Source organism: Genypterus blacodes, unplaced genomic scaffold (genome assembly GCF_046128005.1).
Source record: "Genypterus blacodes isolate CSIRO-AG114 ecotype Tasmania unplaced genomic scaffold, CSIRO-AGI_Gbla_v1 ptg000152l_1, whole genome shotgun sequence".
Taxonomy (NCBI): Eukaryota; Metazoa; Chordata; class Actinopteri; order Ophidiiformes; family Ophidiidae; genus Genypterus; species Genypterus blacodes.
In genome coordinates this window covers 869,741-892,358 of record NW_027466954.1, presented here as the reverse complement: position 1 = coordinate 892,358, position 22,618 = coordinate 869,741, and the positions used below count along the sequence as shown (strand labels likewise).

General features: G+C 41.2%; 2 protein-coding genes across 2 annotated transcripts; one reads left to right on the top strand and one right to left on the bottom strand.

The window, feature by feature from the left end:
- Positions 1 to 1,980: 1,980 nt before the first annotated feature.
- On the bottom strand, positions 1,981 to 8,293 carry LOC143012678 (uncharacterized). Its single transcript, XM_076165942.1, has 8 exons — positions 8,116 to 8,293; positions 4,832 to 5,119; positions 4,638 to 4,717; positions 3,966 to 4,146; positions 3,542 to 3,622; positions 3,389 to 3,466; positions 3,030 to 3,268; positions 1,981 to 2,946 (listed from the first exon to the last, which is right to left on the bottom strand). Exons 1-8 carry the CDS (start codon positions 8,192 to 8,194, stop codon positions 2,845 to 2,847), a joined length of 1,128 nt encoding a protein of 375 aa, XP_076022057.1. The 5' UTR covers positions 8,195 to 8,293; the 3' UTR covers positions 1,981 to 2,844.
- Positions 8,294 to 16,186: 7,893 nt separating this feature from the next.
- Positions 16,187 to 22,460, top strand: pln2 (phospholamban 2). Its single transcript, XM_076165943.1, has 2 exons — positions 16,187 to 16,310; positions 20,947 to 22,460. The coding sequence occupies exon 2, from the start codon at positions 21,193 to 21,195 to the stop codon at positions 21,352 to 21,354; it is 162 nt and encodes a 53-aa protein (XP_076022058.1). The 5' UTR covers positions 16,187 to 16,310; positions 20,947 to 21,192; the 3' UTR covers positions 21,355 to 22,460.
- The last annotated feature ends 158 nt before the right edge of the window (positions 22,461 to 22,618 follow it).

The following is a 22,618-nucleotide window of genomic DNA, read 5'->3' as shown; positions in this document are numbered from 1 at the left end:
GAGGGAGAGAGAGAGAGAGATAGACAGAGAGAGAATGAATCATTTCAGAGAAGAATTTGAGAATGAATGAATTACACAAATATTGTGGCAGGATAATGTTAACGTTTGTGGTTTTATGATATTAATGTAGATACATGAACCTGATTGTAAAACGGAAAAATAAGATGTGTATTATTATTATTATTATTAAACTTTGTATCTGTGATAATAATCCTGTAAGCCGTCTCAGTTTTGCTCTTTGTGATCTGGTCCTGGTCTGAACTGGGATTGAACCCAGTTTCGTTTTGCCCGCCTCATGCTGTGTATATACACAGTCCTGCCAGCAGGGTCAAAGGTCACAGCACAGAGACACACTTGGGCGGAGGTGAGAAGTTTGAGGGTCAAAGGTCAAACCCCCACAATTAAATGCTTCAAAATAACCTGTTTGAAAAGGTGTGTTTGTGTGTGTGTGGGGTATCAACATGTTTGTACTGTATGTGGTCACTTAGCGTCTGTCGCCACACATCCGTTCGCACACATACACACACACACTCTTATCTCACTACCTTTTATTTCCTGTCAGTCATTGACCAGGCTGATGGGTTCACGACCGTGGCGGTGATTTGAATGATTGACATGTGACTTATGTTACAATATGAACGTTGTGTGTTATTTCTGTCTGGTGCTATTTTGATGTGTTATCTTCTGATATTTGTTTACTGATACATTTTTCTGCAGTTGCTCATCTGTGATCTGTAGTTTGGATGTGAGTTTCTTGTTTTTCTCCACATTTTGTCAAATCTGGCCTGCTCACGCTCCCTCAGTGTGTGTGTGTGTGTGTATTCTGATGCAGATTTCTCCCGGTCAACCCCACATTTGCAGCTCCGGCAGCGGTCCGAGTGTTTTTTCTTTTTTTCCGCTCCCTATTGAGAGGATAAATCTCCTTTTCACCGGCCCTCCCTCCTCTGTCTGCTGAAGGGCCATAAAGATTTTTTTTCTGGGATCCATCCATCTTCCATTGTTTTAGAGGTAATTATCCGTTTGAGGAATTAGCAACATAACTCATCCTGAGAGAACCACGGAGACGCAGAAGTGCAAACAAAAATGTGACACGGATGGAAGATTCTTCACTTTAGTATTTCTCAAATTTTCTACAGGGGCAAACGGGCTAATTTTCATTTCCTCTCTCTTGATTTAATTTGTCCATTTCACTCTAAACTGCCTCCTCTGTGATTATGGTCATGGATGAAGATGCAGCAGTTTGTCCCAGAGTTCCTCACATGTGTTGATTGTCTAAATAGAGTTTCTGCTTACAGCCTGGAGTCTTTTTAAAAGGATTTTCTTGGTATTAAACAGTCAAATTGAGGCTACAGATGTCAGAATCAGCTTTAGTTGTCTGAATTCTCCTCTGTGGGTTCTGAAATTCCCAAACACAGGACACAAGCTCACATTAGGAGAATATTGAATAGGTTTAAACCTGATCAATGGTGTCTAGATGAACATTTAAATCTCCCAGGATTGTTCAAGAAGTTATGAACCAATACAGAGAATAAGTAGAAGGGAATGCCGAGGTTGAGGGAAGAACCCATGGACACTGTGGGGAGACAAACAGGTCGCAATGAGGCTCATCCTGAGTCATCTCAGTGAAGGGTCACCTCCACTGTGCAGGCCTGGAGCAGAAAACGTGGGGACAGCGCGCCATCTAGTGGGGACAATGGGCAGAACGAGAAAAACGGAAAAAGGGAGGCCTGAAATCTTTGGTTTGTCACAGTCGCCTTAAATGTTTCTCACCTGATTTTTTCATTCACAAATTCCCCACTTCTATTTTACTCTTAACCAATTTTTTATTTTTTTATCGTTCTATTCTATCTATTTAAAGATTTTTAAATATCATTAATTTCCACATACAGACGTGATTGACATTTTTAAGACTGAACTTTAAATCATTCTCAAACAGAGGTAACCTGCTGGGTGTAATGGGCTTTACAAATGGAAACACAGTCTCACTCTCTGCTTTATTTCCCATGAATGCAGAATAATAAAACTAAAACAGTACAATCAGCAAAGTTAAATGCTGTTTTTACTTTGGATTTGGTAAATTTTTGTTTCTCCTCATTCCAAATGTTATCATTATAATATCATCACATTTTACTCACACTTGACAACTTGATGTTTCTCATTTGAATGTTTGACATCTTCATTTAAGTGTAGATGAACATTTTCACATTTTTCTGTAGACTCACTGGACGTTATGAACAAAGTCAATACAAAGTGAGTAATGGAGACATTTACTGCAAAATAAAACCCCAAACACAACGAGTGGGTTCTTCAAAACCACAAACACATTAAAAAGACACAGGATATGTCTCACACACACACACACAGACACACACACATATGCACGCACTCAGCCTCTCCAAGCTGTGATGATGTGCTGCAGAAGTGATAACTCATATCTTCCAGAGGTTTCACACCCCAGACTCTGTGTGTGTTTGTGTGTGTGGATCGTTTCTGAGAACAAAACCTCACTCCCATCACTTCAGTTATTCTTCAGCAGATCGTCCCTGAGTTCTTTTGTCAAACTTTGTGTTGCACGTGTGTAGAAATGTTTTTATGATAAATAAACAAGTTATGCTCACTTTACAAAAGACATGAATGAGTATAAAAGAAGAAGTACTGACGATGAAAAACCTGACATTCTTTACAGTCTGTGTGGAAAGAAACGTTTGGACGATTATATGACTAATAGTAATGTGAATACAATTAATTCTATAAACTACTAGAATATTGTGTGTTGCATCACAAAGATGTAAAGGGAAGGGGGAATGAAAATTAAAGAGGAAAATAAGCGGAAGAGTTGTGGCGTCACACTCTGCGTGCTCTGGTATCCTTCCTTGGATTTTCCCTCCTGGGCTGAGGAAGAGGAGGCCGCTGCTCTTCCTTGTCTTTATGAACTGCGTTGGAGCCCTGGAATGACAAAGGGTTACGGGGGGGACGTCAGAGATCTTCGGCCTCTGTGTCTCCAATTGCAGACTGTAGGGTGCTCATACCTGTGCGGGGGTCCTGGGGCAGGGGCGTGGCTGACGGGGGTTGGTGCCGGCGGGGGCGGGGCCTCTGGCGGGGCCTCTGGCTTGCTGCTGCTCACTGGGAGGTTTGCACCGGTGCGGGCGAGGACCGGTGTGTCCTGGCTGCTGTTGACGATGTGCATGACCATGCTGCTGCTGCTGTTGTTGTTGTTGTTGTTGTTGTTGTTGTTGAGTGTCCCAATTCAAACGAAGCTCTGCCTCCTCTGTAGGGTAAAAACGAACAAAATGTAGATTCCCTGCTCCAGTATTTCCCCCAAAAAATAGTTATAGAGAGAATATAGTCAGCAGGCGTCAGGCGGCAGTAGTGAGAGTTTGGGACTCACCCTTGAACTGATGGCGTCTCCTACGTTTGGCTTTGGTGCAGCAGACGATTGTGATGATGATGAGCAGCAGAACGAGAGCTGATGAGGACAGAGACACAGAACATATACACAAGGCTCCACATATAGACTAAGAAGTCGGACATGTCTACATACCTCCACCTCCTCCCAGGACAACCAGCATGAGCCACGACTCAAGGCCAAATATCTTATCAGGCAGAAAGGAGCCAGATCCACCTGCAGAGGGCCCAGGGTTCATGATGTCATTATATTATTACCTTCATTTTGAATGTCCGCAATATGTGACGCTGGCCTGTTCTGTTATCATTTATGTGTTTTAGAATTAACACACAGAGACACACACACATCAATTCTGGGGGATTCAAACAAATACCATGATTGGTGAAGATAGGAGGGAATTTATATGAGGCGAGGAAATACAGCCTTTGTTTTGAATTTCTCTGACATAAACGTTCTTTAACCTGAGAATCCAGGCAGAATAAGGTGAGGTCTACAGTGGAGGGAGTACACACTGCTCTCACTCACACTGCTCTCACTCACACTGCTCTCACTCACTAACCTGCTGGTGAAACCTTCTTGCAGGGCTTCTCAACAGGCTTGCTGAGCTCTTCGTTGACGCTGTTGGAAACTTCGCATTGGAACGAAGCTGAAGCCACTTGGTCTGAAGGCAGCTGGAGAGTCCAACTTGTCCCCTTAATCATTTTTTTGTCCTTAAGCCACCGAAGGGAGAAATCCTGAGTCTGTATGTCAGGGATGAGCAGGAGATTCCAGTCAGAAAATCTATTCCTAGTTAGACTCTAGTGGCCTCTAGAGGCTGAGGATGTTATCTGAATTCTGCCCTGACAGTCATTTGGCTGTGTGACGTTAATGTCTTTCTCTTTTCTCTGAGCTTCACCTCCTTAGCATTACTGCTGACTTTCCTCTAATTGAATCATAATGATCATGCGGTCGTTTGACAGCTGCCTCAGAGATCCATGAGCAAATAAAAAAAGAACAAATCATCCAAGAACCACAGAGAGCAACAGAAGCAACAGAAGCATCTTTAGCTGGACACATGATGGGAGGAGCAACAGGACAAGGCTCAGTGGACTGATTAATTCTATGACTGATGACAGGTACAGTCAGGAAATACTGAAATATGATCAGGAGTGTTTTCTCAATGTACATTTTGCGATACATTTCTCCTCTGTATTAACATTAGGTTGTTTGTGTTTGTGTGGTTCGTTCTCACCTGAGATGCATTCATCTTGCACGTAAAAATCACATTAGTTCCCAAACATCGTGTGTCAACTGCAAGCTTTGGGACCTTTTCTGATTAGATTAGATTAGATTAGATTAGATTAGATTAGATTAGATTAGATTAGATTAGATTAGATTAGATACATTTAAAGTTTAGTAACTAAAGCCAAATCTGTTGTTTCTTACCAAAAACACAGAGAGTGATGGTCTTTTCTGAGATCGATTGGCCAAGCTGGTTGTGAACCTGAGCTTTGTACGTTCCCTTGTTGCTTTTCTGCAGGTTTGTCAGTTTCAGGTTTCCATCTTCTGTGATATCGCTCTGAGTCCCAGTGTTAAACTTAGATCCTCTCCGACTGACGAGGACTTTGTCCCCCTGTTGCCACTTCAGCTTGTCTTCTTTTCCCAGTTTGTACTTCAGAGGTAAGGCGATGCTCTGGCCTACTTCAGCACGCTGATCACATCCCTCCTGAGCAACTTTGGAGTAGAGAAAAAGCAAAGAAAGAAGAAGAAATACAAAACACAATGAGTTCAAGCTTAGAACACTGTGATATATTTATATGCACGCCACAATAAAGGAGTTACAGCTTCAACACTTTTAAAATGGTTTCACTTTGAGAATACTCCTTCTCTGCTATTAAGACACCATGTTGGCTTGAGAGATCAAAAAAGAAGCATAAGCAGACAAACAAATGTGAAACCTCCGAGCGTTATGAGGAGAGAACTCATTTCCCAAACCAGCGCTGTCGAACAGAAAAGGAAGCCTCAGAGTGTGAGCTTGTGAGTGTGTGCACCGACCGCCACAATAACCACACAGTCTACAGCATGCAACACGATGAAGAGGAGGTGATCATTACTTACTGTCAAGCTACACACAGATCTACTCGGCAACCAGAGCTCATATTAGCAGTATGACACAGAATCAAGATGCAAAAAACAAATTAGAATTCTTGATTTCTGTTTTAATTACTTTGTAGAAATCAAATGTTGTCTGATCGTCTCCAGAGTCACAATTTGAACTGACTCGTTAGGCTGCATACCACCGCCAAGAACCAAGAAATACAGGAAAAAATGAACTATGATTGTACGATGCACAAAAGAAGTTAAAGTGGTTGTTACAGCGCCACCATCAGGCCAACAAAATTGAAGATACTAAATCAACTATAACAACCGAAACGATTATCCACAAGGCTTCAGAAGAGACTCTATGGAAGTAATCATGCTCAGCGTCACGGTAACTACGTGCTGCCATTACCGAGGCTCATTCCTAAAAGCTGCAGACGGACGATTGCAAGAGACAAAGACAGATTTGAGGACATCAGGACTTTGATTCATTCTCTGAGAGCTACTAGATCACAGACAGCCCGCTCCATGTTGACTTGTGATCTCAATCTGGCGAGCTTTATTCGCTCACGATCATTGAAGGGAAACGCTGCCGTTTCCCATTTGACATTTGTCGACTATAGAAAGAACCGTCTATGTTTTTGTAGCGGCGTGTGGTGGGAGGATGTTCATGGCTTTGGGGCTGCTTTTCTTCCTCAGGCCCTGTGGACTGTGACATGACACATTTCCTGTCATAAAACTGTGCAGTGAGGATGAACGACACTGATAGGAAATATGTCCAAACTTTACTTTGTGTTACTTGTAGGCTTTTGGTCATGAAATAATCAAAACAGATTGGAAAATGGTGTGTGTTCTTTGGATTTAGGGATGAAAACACTTTTGAAACAATGGCTTTGCGATCACAGAACAGGGTTTCATTTTTCTGTGAGGGTAACCACAGGAAATGATGCTCCCATACTTAAAGTTTAACTCTCTGTCTGGTGGTTTTGGTCAAAGCTGATGAACTCAATTTCACATGCAGCAATACAGAAAACCTTCAAAACAGTGCGACATCTTAACACAACACAGTTTCCCTCTGGATAAGGTTTTAAATCCTCCACAAAAAACAACACAAGCAGGTTTAATCTCCACAAATCCTCGTAAATAAGGCTTTTCATCTTGTGATTATGACATAATAAAGTTACAGGACTAAAAACACACAACGAACAAACATTTCCTCTAATAAAGGAAAGTTGCTGTGTTGAACCTCACAGCCGTATTTGAGGGAGTGATGGAAGGATTCTTCTGACGTGGCTTTAAAGTCTTAAAATAGTTCCTAGGCCTCTAAATGTTACAGCTAAAGGTGCTGCAGCCTGCACAGGAAACTGGAACACAGGCAGTTGTGACATTTAACCATGAAAAGCTTCAGTGCAGCAGCTTCCTCTGTTTGAGTGTGTTGACTGAGGTGGATACTCAAACACAAACTCAACTATTTCTAAAGCGTATTTGTATTTATTTATGATTATTTACATTAAAATTTGAATAATTATTTCATTATCTTGATCAATTCCTTCACCTGCATTTCATCATTCATCTTTTTTACATCAATGATTTCTTGGGTAAGACGAAGGCCCAAGGAGAGAATAACTTAATTACTACCGGGACTTTAGAACATTCTTTGTATTTTGCTTCTACACAGCCAAGCGTTTCTGTTCATTTCATCTCACTACGTAAACCACCGTGAATAGGAATGCAGTTCAAGTTACATTGACTTCATTATATTTTACGTCCAAATGCTGTGAGAAACCAACGTTCACAATTAAAACCTGCAGAACCTCTTCACAGACGTGGGACCAAGTCATTGTGGTTTTGGTGCTGGACAGACCGGTCCAAAGCCATTTAACTGCACCGCTCGGGTGTTTAAAATGTAAAATGGAATGAAGATATAAACAGAGGTTGATAAATCTGCATTGTTCCTCCTATTTATGACCGGGGAAATGTTAATAATAATATAACATTCATTTTGTGTGAGTGTGCGTGTGCGTGTGTGTGTGTGTGTGTGTGCGTGTGTGACAGACAGAGAGAAAGAGATTTTGATTCCTGAAAAAATCCTCATAATAATATCACAACAAATTTATTTCTGAAGTAGATATGTGTGTAATCGATTTTCACAAATTGTGAATTTTAAAAAGTGAATTTATCATTTATCATTTCATTTAAGACTTAATTATCCATCCCTCCATTCTCTGGACCCGCCTATCCTATCCAGGGTCACAGAATTTACTTATATATTTGTTTATTTGTACATGGATTAATTATTTTCATACTTATTTTCCAACTAAACTACATAATGTAACATAAATACACATTAAAATGTTACCGTTACTTATTGTATAATGTTAAATCTTTCATTTTTGGTTTGGTTTGACCCAGAATCTCACCTTAAAAATGTTTCTATATCTCACAATAAAATTTAATTACAGTTAAGAAGAATAAGAATATTTAAGAAGCGCTCATTTCTTCCCATGGATGAGCGTGAACATGAACGTATCGGCTCAGAAGCTCAAATGGAAGCTGAATTGAAAATGAAATGATTAAAAGCTTAAATAATGGAATACACACGCTAAACAGAGTTAGTGTTGGAGGAGCACCTGTGGAGGAGACGAGGGAGCAGAGCAGCAGGAGCACGGCGGCGGCAGAGACAGCAGCCATCTTCATCCTCCTCACCATCACATTCAGCTGAAGAGAAGAGCAGACGCCTACCAGTGTTGAGGTGATTTCCTGTCTTGCCGTATAAAGTTGAACTCCTGTGTGTGCATGTGTGTTAATCTGTATCTGTGTGTGTCTGTGGTGTTAAAAGGAAGCGATCCAAAAAGCGAGGCCTCCCCCGTATGTCAAACTGATCCAGGTGAAGAAGTATTTTCACACTTTCAGGTTTTTTTGATTGTTACTGAAAGTACAGTTTAAGGGTCTGACAGAAGTATAAAGATGTTTTGAGAGCTGGAGGTCATTTGTTTTGGTCTGAATTGCATTTACCCACTTGATCCAGTTCCGTTTCACGCAGGAAATAATCCAAGTTAACCAGAATATGTCAGGAAAAGTCACGTGTGAACACTTTCTGTAATAAACAACAGAACAAAGCCATAGTTTAGTCTGTTAGCTATGGGACGACTATACTACTAAACTATTGTCTTTGTCGTGATGAAGGTTTCCTCCTCTCTCCAAATGTGCACTTGTGTCACTTTCACTGGAGGTCTCTCAGCTAACTTAAAGCATCATTACATACGCTTCTCACACAAAGACAGAGCTTTGTATATGTTAACATATAGTGTCGGGAGGTTCTCCACATAGTTCACAGGTTGTGGATAATGGAGCGATATAAGAGTATTGCACGAATAAATAATAGTATATAGCACATTTCCAGGGGCTGCTAATAAGCACATAAGATGACATACTTCAACATATTCATCTGCCGATGGTTAAGGAAAGTTTGATATGTTATGAGCTTTTCCAACCACCCTTTGTATTTGCCACGGTTTATCAAAGTGGATTAAATGTGTGTGGAAAAGTTTGTGTTTCAGTAAAATAGTAGTAGTTTTTTAACAAATAACAAATGTGAACCCTGCTGTAGCATTAGCGCTAACGACACAAAACCCTCCCCACATCTAGATGAACCAATACATCAGTGAACTTTGCCGTGGTTTGTTCAAGACGAGTGACGGAACTTCGCGTTCACGCCACAATTGAAGCGCCCCAGAGTTTGTTTGGAAGTGGTTCCTGGCCAGTGCCACAGAGCTGCGAGTGCGGCTGCTGATGTACACCTGAGTGTTAATGCTGTGTTCAGACCCGACCAAATGAACCCTTATCAAGACTGAAACCAGATCAATTGGTTTTGTGTTCAAAAGGACTTCATTTCATCTACTGTGGCTTTAAAATTAAACAATCATGTGTTTCATCTTTGTTGTACAGGTTTGATTGAATGATAAACCCATTTGATAAACCTTTAATGATCTAACCAAGAAGGTATAACCAGCTTCTTAAACATATTCCATGTTAAACGTCCTGGTTGAGCTTCCTGACAGACCCTGTACCTGTGGAGGTGAGACATCAGAGCTGAGATGGTGTGAGTAGATAAACATTCAGACGTTGCAGTGAGCGACGGTTGCAGCTGTGTGTCTCTGTGTGTCCTGGTTTTCTCCTCGCTGTGTGTTACTGCGTGACTGCTGCAAAAGGAAACGGCTCATCAACACACACTTGTGGTTTGTTATGACAAACCTCCAGAGTCGACAATCATTTTGGTAATTTTCCTTTCTGTTGTGTTTTCTTTTGTTAGCTACGCACAAAAGCTTTTTCAGAGACAAAAAAAATACTCAAACTTTTCACACCTTTAGAATGGGCTAACCAACTGGATCCGCCTGTCTTGATGGGTTAGTAGCTATAAAAAAAATGTAATATTAGGGCAACTTCTAGCTTCCCTGAAATAAAGGCCATGGTGCTGTAGCACTGGGCAACAGGAAGGGGGATATTTACTGTCCATATTCTGAGAAAGTGCCTCACCAAAGACCTGATTCCAGTCTTGCTGAAGCGCCCCCAGATCAGCACCGATCCTCCACCAAGTTTCACAATGGGGGCAGACCCTGTGGCTTGTAGGCCTCTCCAGGTCTCCAAGCCACAGAGGCCGTTTCTGTGTCACAGTTTTGCCTCTGACTCTGTGTCCACTCCATGAAAAATAATCAAAATGTAAAATATATTTTAAAACGTTGTTTCACTCTGTATGTTGGTGTCCGATGCTTGTGAGTTTCAGAATCAGGAGTCACTTTTGTTTCTCAATTGTGTTTTCAAATCCTCTAACATCACTTCTCTCTTCTGCTTTGGCTTTTGCTTTTCTTTAGGGTGTGTGTGTGTGTGTGTGTTTGTGTGTGCACATGTTCATTTATTGTATGTGTATTCACATAATACCAATGTGTGTATAATGATAATATATAATATATAATAGGGAGGCAGTAGCTCAGTGGGTAGAGCTTCCGCTTGGGAACCGGAGGGTCGCCGGTTCGAGCCCCTGCCGAGGTGCCCCTGAGCAAGGCACCGAACCCTCAATTGCTCCCCCCTCTGCGAAGGGTGGTAATGTAATGTAAGTCGCTTTGGATAAAAGCGTCTGCCAAATGATCGTAATGTAATGTAATGTAATGAAATTCCATTTGAATTTGAATGTCATGCAGGAAAAGTGCTCCCTTTCAAAACTGATTGACTACATCATGTGTCATGTATGTCCTATGAGAGACCTGAGAAAACTCCCACAGCTCTTCCATAGCAGACGCTTGACTGCCGCCATCCACAGGGTGGCGCTCTAAGTCTACATGTGCATAAACCTGAGGGGCACTAGGGGCACCGCTTTAAGAAAAAGCCTCATTCTGATATAACAGCGACAGAAATGTGTGAAATATCAGCAGCTGCATGTTCGCTTCATTCATTGACAGCTGCAGTTACTTTACTTTGAGTTACTATGACATTACTGTCAACATGAGACAAACTCATAAACATCACTATTTTTATGTTTTCAGCTGTTCTGAAGCCAATGAAATACCCGCAAATGTTCAAATTTGAAAATTCATCATTTAATTTGGTGATTAGAAATGCTTTTGTGTTGTCATTGCAATTCCTGATTATTTTTGCCAAATGCTGAAGCCGTGAGGGAGGAGACACAGGTTTGATTCCCAGAAGGTAGACAAAAGCTTGAAAAAAATCCATTTACTGGTTAGGGTTTATCAGTTTTTATGGAGACTGTAGATTTAAGGGATTTAAGAACTGAGGTCAGCCCGGCATCTAAGGATCAAAACAAACCTGAAAAATATTAAGTGTTTTCTGCATCCGGAATCAAACCAAGAACCTGTAATTTGTGTGTGTGTGTGTGTGTGTGTGTGTCTGTTTGAAGGACAGCAGATGACCCTCTTCTGTTAAATGGGCCTTTATAAATAGATCAGTTATTTTTCCACTGCTCTCAGCCAAGTTGACTCTTAATCGTACAGGAGAGACCACACAAATCAGCCCCAGCAGCCAATCACAACCCTCCGTCTCACCTCAGCAGCCAACCACAATCCGTCAGATGTCTCCATCTTCATATCAGAATGTTCTAAAGAATCCTGTGGCCAATCAGATATTCCAAACACTTTGCGATGTTCACGTCCTTCAAATAGGGCGATGCGGTTTTAAACTCTATTCCTGCTCAAGGGCCTTTCAGCCGCACACCGAAGCCCTGGACATGACCCTTGACCTCTGACCAACACCAAATAAAATCCATTCATAAAGAATAACAAGAACAAAAACAACAATTTACTAAGTTTTTGGGGAAAAAAAGTTTAAAGGCTCTCATGTTTTTAATAAGTCTGCAACTTTACATGTTCGCAAAGAATTCATACAGGAATAAAGAAAATTCCTTGTTGCGATTGTTTACTTCCTGTGACTCCTCCCTGAGCTACATGTCGTCACACTACATGTTTATACGCAGGGCCTAAGCCTCTTTCAGGGCCCGAGGAACCTCCGAACCCGCCTGCCTCCCTTATAACTCCAAGCACCAATCCTATATCGTAGCCTTCAAAGTCAACTATGTTCACTCGCTGAAATATAATAAAGGAAAATTTAAGATGTGAGATCTGAGCTGGTTTCATATGAAATGTACAAATAAATGACATTCGTATTTGAGTCTTGCGTTGTATTGTATCGGCTTATAAATCAATGATTAAATACACAGTTTGTACCAGTTACATGATCATTCATTTCTCTAAGTGCAGCCTGTTGGCCTCCAAAGCACCTTTGTGAGTACAAAATCTTTTTATAGTCTTAATGTGATGACACAATAGTGCATCAATGGAAAGAATGCCCACTGTGCTGTAATGACAGGCCGTTAGACGCTCATGAAGTTATGCCTCTAGCAGCTTTCACTGCCCGAATCCTTCCTCCCCGTCTACGGCTCACAGTTAGAGTCTCCTCTAACGCTGATACCTTCTCATATTCTAATGTTCTCATGGACATCATCACTGTTCACAGAGATCCGGGAAGTGATTAGTTTGGCTAAGCACAAAGACTGGATATAGAGAAGAACTGCAGACCCACATCCCAACAGCTCCAAAACTGCTGGATCACCTCTGACTTCATCTATGTTATCGTTTGACATTGATCACTATTATTCCTTCAGCTATTACAGCATAAGTTGCGTCTGAGATCTGACAGAAAATAAACCCAGGTTGTTTTCTATTATAAGCGTGGGGACAAAGCCATCCAAACATTCTGTGGCACTGTATTCATGTTATTTTTAGACACTGAGGGTCCTGGGGCATTCCGAATTTGAGTGATAGTCGTGGGGGAATGCTGACCAATGGAGTCGCGGGATTTGTGTGATTATTTTAGCAATATGACATTGGGTGACGCAGATCAGGTGCTGTGGATTTGCGGGCTTTTATTTTGGGAGTCTGGCTGGCTTTTGTTTTATGTTCTTTTATCAGAGTGAGAGACACATGCCAGAGATCGGGTGCGCTGGATTTGTGCTACAAAAGACGCCTGCTGTGCTTACTGTTGGTTAGCTGTGATAGATTTGTAGAATAATTTTCTAGATGTAATTGAGCTGACTGCTATGTGCAATGGATTTGTTGTATTTCATACTTAGTAGATTGGATGCGCTTGATTTATTTTAGGCTGTGGGATCAGGGGGATTATTCAGGAGATATGACAGGTGGATACCAAGGACTGGGTGCATTGTTTTATATTAAAATGACAGAGGGGAGCTGCAGTGGCTTTGTGGAGTTTATTTAGATCGCTGGCAGCAATAGAATTGTTTGATTATATTGGGAGCGCTGGCAGCTGGTACAGCATTCAGCAGCCGAGTGGAGTTCCTTTGGTTTTCCCTGTCACACTTTTGATCCCTGAGGGCAAATTTCACTTTATCAGCTCCTGAGCAGAGCAGCATCCCAGGGGCTGCTGGGATTCAGGTTCTCACTTGAGGACCTTGGATGGAACATGGATGGATGCTCCAAAGTTTGGTGGTACAAGCTGGTACAAGCTTGGTGGACTTGTAGTTTGGAGTCCAAACTACAAGGCCACCAAGCTTGTATGAGTGTGTGTGTGGTGCTGGATTCCAGACAAATCTTAACATAAACAATTTGGCAAAATGGCGATATCGGAGCTGCTCCTGATGGCTGGATGAGCCAATTGCATTTCAGATACTCTGTCTAGCGCCACACTCAGGTCAAAGTCTACATTTTCGCTCCATCATGAATGATGAAATCCCCTCATTTGATCATTTTGGTGTTCAGTGGAGAGTTGTGGTGCGTTAGGGGGGTTGGTGCTTGTATGAGAGCTGACCCTGCTCTGAGGCTCCAGGCCCTCTGGGAAAAGGCTGGTGGTAGGCCTTTCCACATAGCTGGCTATATCTGGAGAACAGTGAGAAAGTGAGAGAGAGAGGGGGACGGAGAGAGAGAGAGAATGTGTGTGAGGCTGCCAACAGCAGCAATAAGTCCTCCAGAGTAAACACAGCTGATGGGGTGAACCTTTACTTTGTACCGCTTCTCCTGCCCTCTATCTATCTATCTATCTATCTATCTATCTATCTATCTATCTATCTATCTATCTATCTATCTATCTATCTATCTATCTATCTATCTATCTATCTATCTATCTATCTATCTATCTATCTATCTATCTATCTATCTATCTATCTATCTATCTATCTATCTATCTCGTGTTGTCGTGGGTGTCTGAAGTGTTTGATGAAATGAATAACAAACAGATGATTTTGTATGTGTGTGTGTGTGTGTGTGTGGAGCCTGAGCCTGTGTCCACACTGTAATGGGATCAACGTGACGACACCTGGGTGATAAAGTTTACAGGCGGTGGATCCAGCAGCGGTGTGTTTGATATGTGACAGGGCCAAAAACACCGTGTCCCTTAGAGTTAGAGCCACACAGAGGTCAACATCAGGTGACAGAAAGCAGCACATGATCCTCTGAGTGTTGCTGTGATGAAAGTGACAATTATAACACACACACACACACACACACACACACACACACTCACACACACAAGAAAAAGTGATCAGCAGCAAGTTGCAACTACTACTCAAAATAACTTTATTGACAACAGGAAGCAGGAAGAAGAGCTTGGGGGGCAATTTTCAGTTTGTGGGTGGATTTAATCTTGATTGTTTCCCAAATGGTGATCACATTTACACCCGGATATGAGCCAGACTACAAACACAGTCTGCTGGCATTTACATCGACACCTATCACAAGTTTGAATAGAAATCATAAATCAATGAGAGATGTTAATTGGGCCTTATTTTATGCAGTATAAACTATTCCTCTTTGTGTTCTGTAACTCACTCTTATAACACTTTAACTGTCACATTTCTTGCATAAATATCCGTCCATATGTTAAAGCAATCTCCACAGGGACGCTTCGCAGAGAGAAGGCTCTACTCTGTACAGCTTTGATATGAAACGTGTTCTCCAAGAGCAGAAACAACAAAGCTCACTGGTGAATACTTATGCCCATGATTGGCAGCCTGTTTACAAGCACAGGCTCCATATAAGGCAGATGCTGAGCTTTCTGGGCCACAGCATGAGGTTATTTTTACCGTTTCCTGAGTTTTTTAAACCCCCGTCTCTTTCAATTTCTCACAAGTGGGGAGGGTACACACACACACACACACACACACACACACGCAGACCCAACATTTATTCATTAGCTCCAAATCCTGTTGCCCTAACCTGTATTCATTATGTATCTTGGGAGTTGTGACAGAAATCATCTCTCATGTGTTCCTGAAAGTACGCCGGACTCGTGTCGATAGATGATATTCAAGCTTAGAATTGAAAATAGTCTAGTTTCAGGTCTAGTTTTGAAAGGACAAATATTACAGGAATGTAGGTATTTTATTTGAAACCTTTACAATGCTTTAATGTAGTGAAGCAAACACATTCATCAACCTCTCACCCTTGCTGCAGAACTGCTGTGCAAACTGATTGACGACCGATGCGGTCTTAACCATATTTGGTAAGTTTTTGATATGGTTTTGTATTTGATCACTGGTCAGCTGTGGCCTTTGTCATGTGAGCTGCCACATAACCAGGGAGTGAAGAATACTACTTTTGTTCTCATATTTCTTGATCTACTGAGCTCATGCTGGCAGTAAGCATCACATATAATACAAACATTTTCAGGAGACCCGCAGTAATAAATCTGGGGCATTCACAGAGGAGATTGTTTAGTACACATTGAATTATCAGGCAAAAAACTGAGACGGATAACAAAAATTACAAAAACACTGGGGTATGAAATCAATAACCCGGAAGTCCCATTAATAATTCTGTTTTTATTTCTGACGAGGACTGGACACCAGTAGTTTTTTGGATTTTTATTTATGAATAATTTCGCACAATCAGGAGGAGGCATTCTGAGTGGTACCACAGTTTGAGAACCACTCAATTAAAAAAAGCCGTTTCAAGAGCAGCATGTAACTGCCTCCAACATTTTAGGACAGATAACTAGATTACTGAAGCACTGTGGGGCAGACACATTTGGAATTCACCAGTTTGCTCGCCAATAAAATGAACCAAACACACACACACACACACACACACACACACACACACACACACACACACACACACACACCACTAGTTTCTAGTTGACCTCTCATATCCCAAATCTTTTGTGGGATGTCCTCTCTCTCTCTCTCTCTCTCCCTCTCTCTCTATCGCTCCCTTTCTCTCTCATTGTGTTCACAGCCTAGTGAAGCATTGCATATCTGACATTTCTCTCCCAAACACCAACCAGCTCTGTTCTCGTCTACAAGGTAAGACCAGCATCCTAACACAGTCTGTCTTTATTGATTCTGTATCAAACTGCTTAAACACTGCAAATAGTACAGCAACAACTGAAATACATGCGACAATAAGATGTAGAATTAAACACTTGAGGTACAAGCATCTGAGATGGATTAATGCAGTCTACTGGTGGAGTTTGTACATTATCTAACTTGTGATGTAGTTCATCAGGCACTTAGTCTTTAGAGAAAGTTTCAAAAGATACCAAATACATCAGGATGCATTCTGGTGAAATTGGTATTTTAGGGAGAAATTAAAAAATTGTTACAGTTGAAAGGATCATTACAATGGATTCCTCTAGAAATTCTGATCATATTTAAGCATTTTCCAGGCAATTACTCACGGGTTACTAACGTGTAAAGGCCGATCAAATTTTTCCAAAGCCTTTGAACTGTTTGCCTTAAAGAGTACTCAATTACTAATTGATCTAACTTAATGTTTACGGGGTTCACCAGAAGTACGGAGACTCAGAAAAAATCATTATACACATAGAGTAAAAACAGGCCGGGTGGTGGGGAAAGCAGGGTGAACTGGAATGAACCTCCCAGAGGGATAAACATTCATTCCCACTTCTTATGTTCCCATCCACATGATTTCAGTACCACAGGGAGACACGTCGGCTCTATCCAAACAGCTTTTTCATCGTTTTTGCTAGGAGAAATAAATACACAAGTTTGCAGCTGATGTTGCCTTTTTGCTCTTTGAAATGTGGAATCAGTTGTAGAATTGATCAGAACGTCCTTGGATGTCCACAGGAATCCAAACAAACCCAAAGGAGACTCACATGGATGTATGTGAACATGATCGTAATGTTGCTTTACATTTTCTGTTCAACAATGGGACTTAATTCATGACCAAAACACAACAGAAGTATACATGTAAAGAAATACATAGAATTGCCTCAGGCATCGTCTGTTCTGTGGGAACAACAACCGAAACAAACCAGGTTGTTTTATCGGATCAAAAATCGCAAGTTTCCGACTTGTACATACGACTTCGTTAGCCGTTTATTTGCAATTTCCACCATGTGAAATGACTATAATCCAATTTAACGTTTAACGGTCCAACGCTGTGTGAGTCACCAAAGAAACATCTCAGGTAAAAACCGGTTTGGGTGTAGCAGTTCAATTCCGGCCTGAGTCAAACAACCGGGCAGAATCTCACACTGGCAAACTAGAGATTAAAAGAACCTTCCGAAACCATTCAAGCCCTATAGAGTCGACTCATGCATAGGCTAGGGCTGCAGTCACATGCACCATCTGACGTGACCTGACACACACCACATCTTGAGTCCGAACTTGATTGTGGTCGGGGGAAACTTGACATTCTTAGCCCAATATTCACCTCCTCAGTCGTTTCTCTCTGTAGGTTACTGTGAAAGGCTTCAATAATGTCCTTTGATCATTGATTGTTCATCGAGGGTGAGAGTGTGTGTGTGGGTGCATTTCTATGCAGGATCATTTGCTGCAGCAGCTACTGGTGATGACACACTGATTAAACTCACACCCATGGCATGACTGGCATCCACAAGACCCAGACTATACACACACACACAGGCAGTGTCAGGTGGCGTATAACTCTTGTAATGTAAATGTTGACATGGAGAGGAACTCTTTAAAAATCTGATTCAATTTACTGCCATTATTTTATACCGCCCCCTAGTGGCTAGACTTTAACGCTTTAGGCATATTGCATGTTGTGGCCACTTCAGTTACTGCGGCTCAAGAAATCTTTGAATTGGCTTCACCACTCAGCTGCTGTGTCTCCTTCATCTAAAACATGATGACAAAATCCTCCAGTGACATCAAAGGGGGCACGGCTTGAAACCCCCACCCCACAAAGCTGCTCACATGGGGCCTGAAGCAATAAATACCAATAATCTCCAGGCATGTTGTTGGGCGCCTGTCCAGCTTTTGTCCCTCTGAATCATTCAGCACTTCAGGTCATAAAGGCATATTAGAGCTTTAACACAGCCTCCCTCTTAGTACCTCTTCCACACACACACTCGTATCCCATCGATATTTTCACCTTGGACACTTTGGGGGTTAATTTGGGATTTGTAATATGTTGAGGTCCGGATTTAACACAATACACAGAGGTCTGCACCTTTAAAAGAGGTGACAGGTCCCAGTATTTGATATCACAGTGTATTTTTTCTCAGATCGCATCTTTGAATAACTCACCCAAAGCAATCACTGCCACTGAGAGCAGCAGATGATGATTTGCCAACTGGTTTTGGTTGATGTATTAAGTGTGGAGTACCTCAGGGATCAATTTTAGGATTCTAACTTCAGTCTTTAAGCTTTGACTAGCCAGCATTATTGGTTGTCACATGCTGGTGACTCTGCTATGTGTTTCCGTACAGCCTTCTAACATCAGCTATTGTATTTGCTTGTGGTATGTCGATGTAGCATGAAGCCATTTACCTGAGAGCTGCTGTTGGTGCCACACACATCAATCATTATGTGCAGAGTGCCAACGTTCCACAGAAGACAACAGATCTTCATTTTAGTGACAAGACTGCAAGCCATACATGTTTTCCTCTAAAGCAAACTTTAATGCAAAATTAATGTTGATGGTTGCTATGTGAGGGCAAATCAACCACCTGAAGCGTAAAGATAAAGATTATAGATTATAGATTAACTTTGATATGTTTAGTCAACACAGCACCTCTACTCAGATGTCTCAGTCACACCCAACACATGAGTATATGGGCAGCTGCTTCCCAAGACAAACACCATGACAACCACCTACTAACCACACCAGACCCTGAATACCATACCAACCACCAAACAACCAACTAGAACACCACAGCTACACCCTAGCAACCACTCTAGCAATCTCCAAAGACATCAACTGAGCAAAAACCTAGGAACCCACAAAATTCCATAGCAACACACCTAACAACCACTAACCCTAACCCTCTAAGTGGCATAGCAAACACTTTGCAATGTATTAGCAACCACCCAGAACACCTTAGCAACTACTCAAGCAACCACCTTCCAACTGCCTACAAACCAATATCACATCATATTCCTGAGGGTTTGCTTATTTAAGTGTTCTTGATGTATTTACTTTCACATGCAGCTATCAGGACACTTCAGTGAAGCCAAAGGTCACAGGCTTGAAGTTACTCAGCTGACAAAAACACAGCTCTTATGGAGATACAGTATCTAACTGTGTGTGGCCAAGTGTGTAAAAGTGTTGAAGTGTTAAGAGATAAGCTGGAGCTGCACGCATGAGAGGAGGAAGACAAAAGAGTGAAAAACAAACTGAAAAGGAAGACAAAGGAATGTTTTGTACCACCTTTAACACACACATGTGGCTAAAAGTTAGGGTACCCTTAATTTGAACTTGTTTTTAAATCTGTCGTTCTTTATTCTATGTTCAAAAGATCTGAAATTTAGCTTTTGCTTTGTGATGTTTATCTAAAATTATAAAACAAATGAAAGTCTTCTTCAGTTAAACTTAACCATTTCAGGTCTCCCTGGTAACAAGACTGTAAGAACGGTCAAATCATCAGTATGCTGATGATGTGGTGGGTTGTTGTGAGCTCTGTAGCCTCTAGGGGGCAGTAGTGTGCATTAGACTATTGTTCCTGTTAAAGATAGGACAGACTTGGCTGACCTGAGGCAGAGGGGGGAGAATTTCACACGCATAAGCTCAAATGTCAGAGTGACTTTGATGCCATGAGACCCTCATCAGATGAAGCCTTCATAGAAGAAGTCTGATATGAAGGATGAAAGTAAGATAAGATACGATAAGATTAAAGTTTATTATCCCGAGGGAAATTACTGAAATAATAATAATAATAAGTAAAGGATTAAAATAAAATATTCCTCCATGCTTGTCATGTGATCTGTTTGTTATCAAGGCTTTCACACTCAGTTAACAACATATTTAAACGTTTTTAAATGCTACATATGTAGAATTAACCAAACAATGTGGTTGGATGTTTTCTAGTATTTTTTTTTAATAGACTCAAGTAGTAATCATCAAACTTTAACAACTTGGCTCATGTTAAGTGTCTGTATGTATGTTTACTGTACTGTATGTATGTTCGTATGTTGATTTAAAATGTTCACATCTTTTAAAATGTTCCATTTCCTTTCTGCCTTGAATTTAAGTCTGATAATATTTCATGAGTTTCTTCATCACCTGTTTCCGTCCATCTGTGTTTCTGGCATCGCTGCCGTTTCTATTGTTCCACGTCTGACGTAAGAATGTGGTTTCACACATCATCACAGTTCAGCTGGCGCCTCTGGTCGGCAGCTCCTCTCTTATCGTCACACGTGTACTGTGATATTCAAAGGTCAAAGGTCACATACAGAGACCCGGTCACTGAGTGCTGGCAGGCGATTTCTTTTTACAAACACAACTTGAAAATATTCTGTAGAACTGTAACTTTTATTGTAAAGGGCACAACCAGTGTACAGCAGATGGGCTTCACTTCACAATATGTTTATAGTACATTATGTGTTAAACACCATGGGGGGGAGGATTACATGTTTGTTGGTACTGAGGCTGAAAGTGGCAATAAAAGCTTATGGCTGAATATCCTATACTGAACTGAAGACAATGCTCTTTCTTCTCCCCCTTTCTCAGACAAGAGGAGAGACGAGACGAGAAGAGAGGAGAAGAGAAGAGAGATTCCCATATTTGTGTACCCGGGACCAATCTAAACCAGTTCATTCCAGGCCAGCCTACAACTATTTAACAGCTCCCCCTGCAGCTGAATTAAGCTTGAGTGGACTCTTAAAACCAGGAGCAGTTCAACCCCTCGCTTCCTCCACCTGAACATACCTAAGCAGCTGACTGACCTCCATCCACTCACGCCTGTCCACCGTGTCCATGGAGCGAGTCCAGCACATGACCAAGTCGGCCATCCGCCGAGCTTCTATGATCGAGGTCAATCCGCAGGCCAAGAGGAACCTGCAGGAGCTCTTCGTCAACTTCACGCTCATCCTCATCTGTCTGCTGCTCATCTACATCATCGTGCTGCTGAGCAGCTGAGAAGATACACACACACACACACAAACACACACACATGATTCAGCAGGCTGTGATGTGGACCAGGGTTTGGCTTTGAGGGAGACACAGTGATGTTTGGATGAAAGCTGCTGCTAAGCTTTAACTCCACTTACCAATATGACCAGGGCTCAAAAACATAAAATAAATACAATACAATAAAATTAGGTCTACTGTGTTTCATTTGTTTCAATAAGAATTTGGTAAACTATTGGTAATTATTTTGAATATAAAATGTATAATTATAAAAATCCTTTGTTTATTGTGAGTTATCAACAGAAATTCTTACACATGGGATCATTTCTGACATTTTCATTCACCTGGCCAATCAACACTTAGAACCACATGTACCTTTGACTCACGAGCTTAATATAGACAAATAAATGTCACATAATACTTAATATAATACTTCTATCTATGTTACATAAGCCTATAAAGTCTATATAGCGTACATGTGCATACCTGTATCATTCTGCCTTATGTAATGTATATTTGTGTGCTTGTACAGGACCTCTCATGCTGTCACAGTCTTGACATACGTATATGCATGTGACTCATGTACATGAGGCAACCTTCACTCTGCATGGTGTAGTGCCACACAGTTTTCCGTTCATTTCCTTTAAGTTTAGTTTGCGTGTGTTGCATTAGTGTCCATAAAAGATTCACTTTAATTCCAAATGGGGAAATCAGACAAATGATAAATAATTTGCAGCCGTGTCCTCCACTGTCTTTGCTCGGAGTGAAAGCTCTTCATGGTTAAAGTGAAATACATCTACTTTTGGAAATAAGAGTGGTTGCTGCTTTTTACTGCACTTCTCTTGTGCTCATGTATGTGTGGAGGTTTGTACCATGAGACGTTTGCATTGTGGACCACCGAATGAGCTGCATGTCAATAAAACGACAGTGATGTCATCATGTCATGTTGTGCAGGAATTTTTCAATTTCAACACAATACAATGATTTTCTTTGGTTTCTTTGATTGATGATGATCTACATTGGCAAAGCTAGTGACTTCTTGTGTGCAGGAGTCTTCACAAACCCTCAGATCCAGTGTGTGACTCCAATGTGCTCTCAGACAGGAAACAAGAAGTGGAAACATTTGGGTGAATTTTTTCAGGTGTAAGCACATTAAGTAGATTTTGTTTTGTTTCAAGGCCATGATTTAAATCTATTACAAAATATATAAGGTTTTTTTTGTAAAACATGATTGAAATGTATAATGGTGAGTAGCTGAGATCATTACATCTGT

Bases quoted from the DNA above. Each gene is read 5' to 3' on its own strand.
- LOC143012678 (XM_076165942.1), bottom strand. From the start codon at position 8,194: ATGGTGAGGAGGATGAAGATGGCTGCTGTCTCTGCCGCCGCCGTGCTC. The intron at 5,120-8,115 runs GTGCTCCTCCAA...TCTACTCCAAAG, and splicing joins CTCCCTCGTCTCCTCCACAG to TTGCTCAGGAGGGATGTGAT. The intron at 3,467-3,541 runs GTATGTAGACAT...TGTCCTCATCAG, and splicing joins TGTCCTGGGAGGAGGTGGAG to CTCTCGTTCTGCTGCTCATC.
- pln2 (XM_076165943.1), top strand. From the start codon at position 21,193: ATGGAGCGAGTCCAGCACATGACCAAGTCGGCCATCCGCCGAGCTTCT.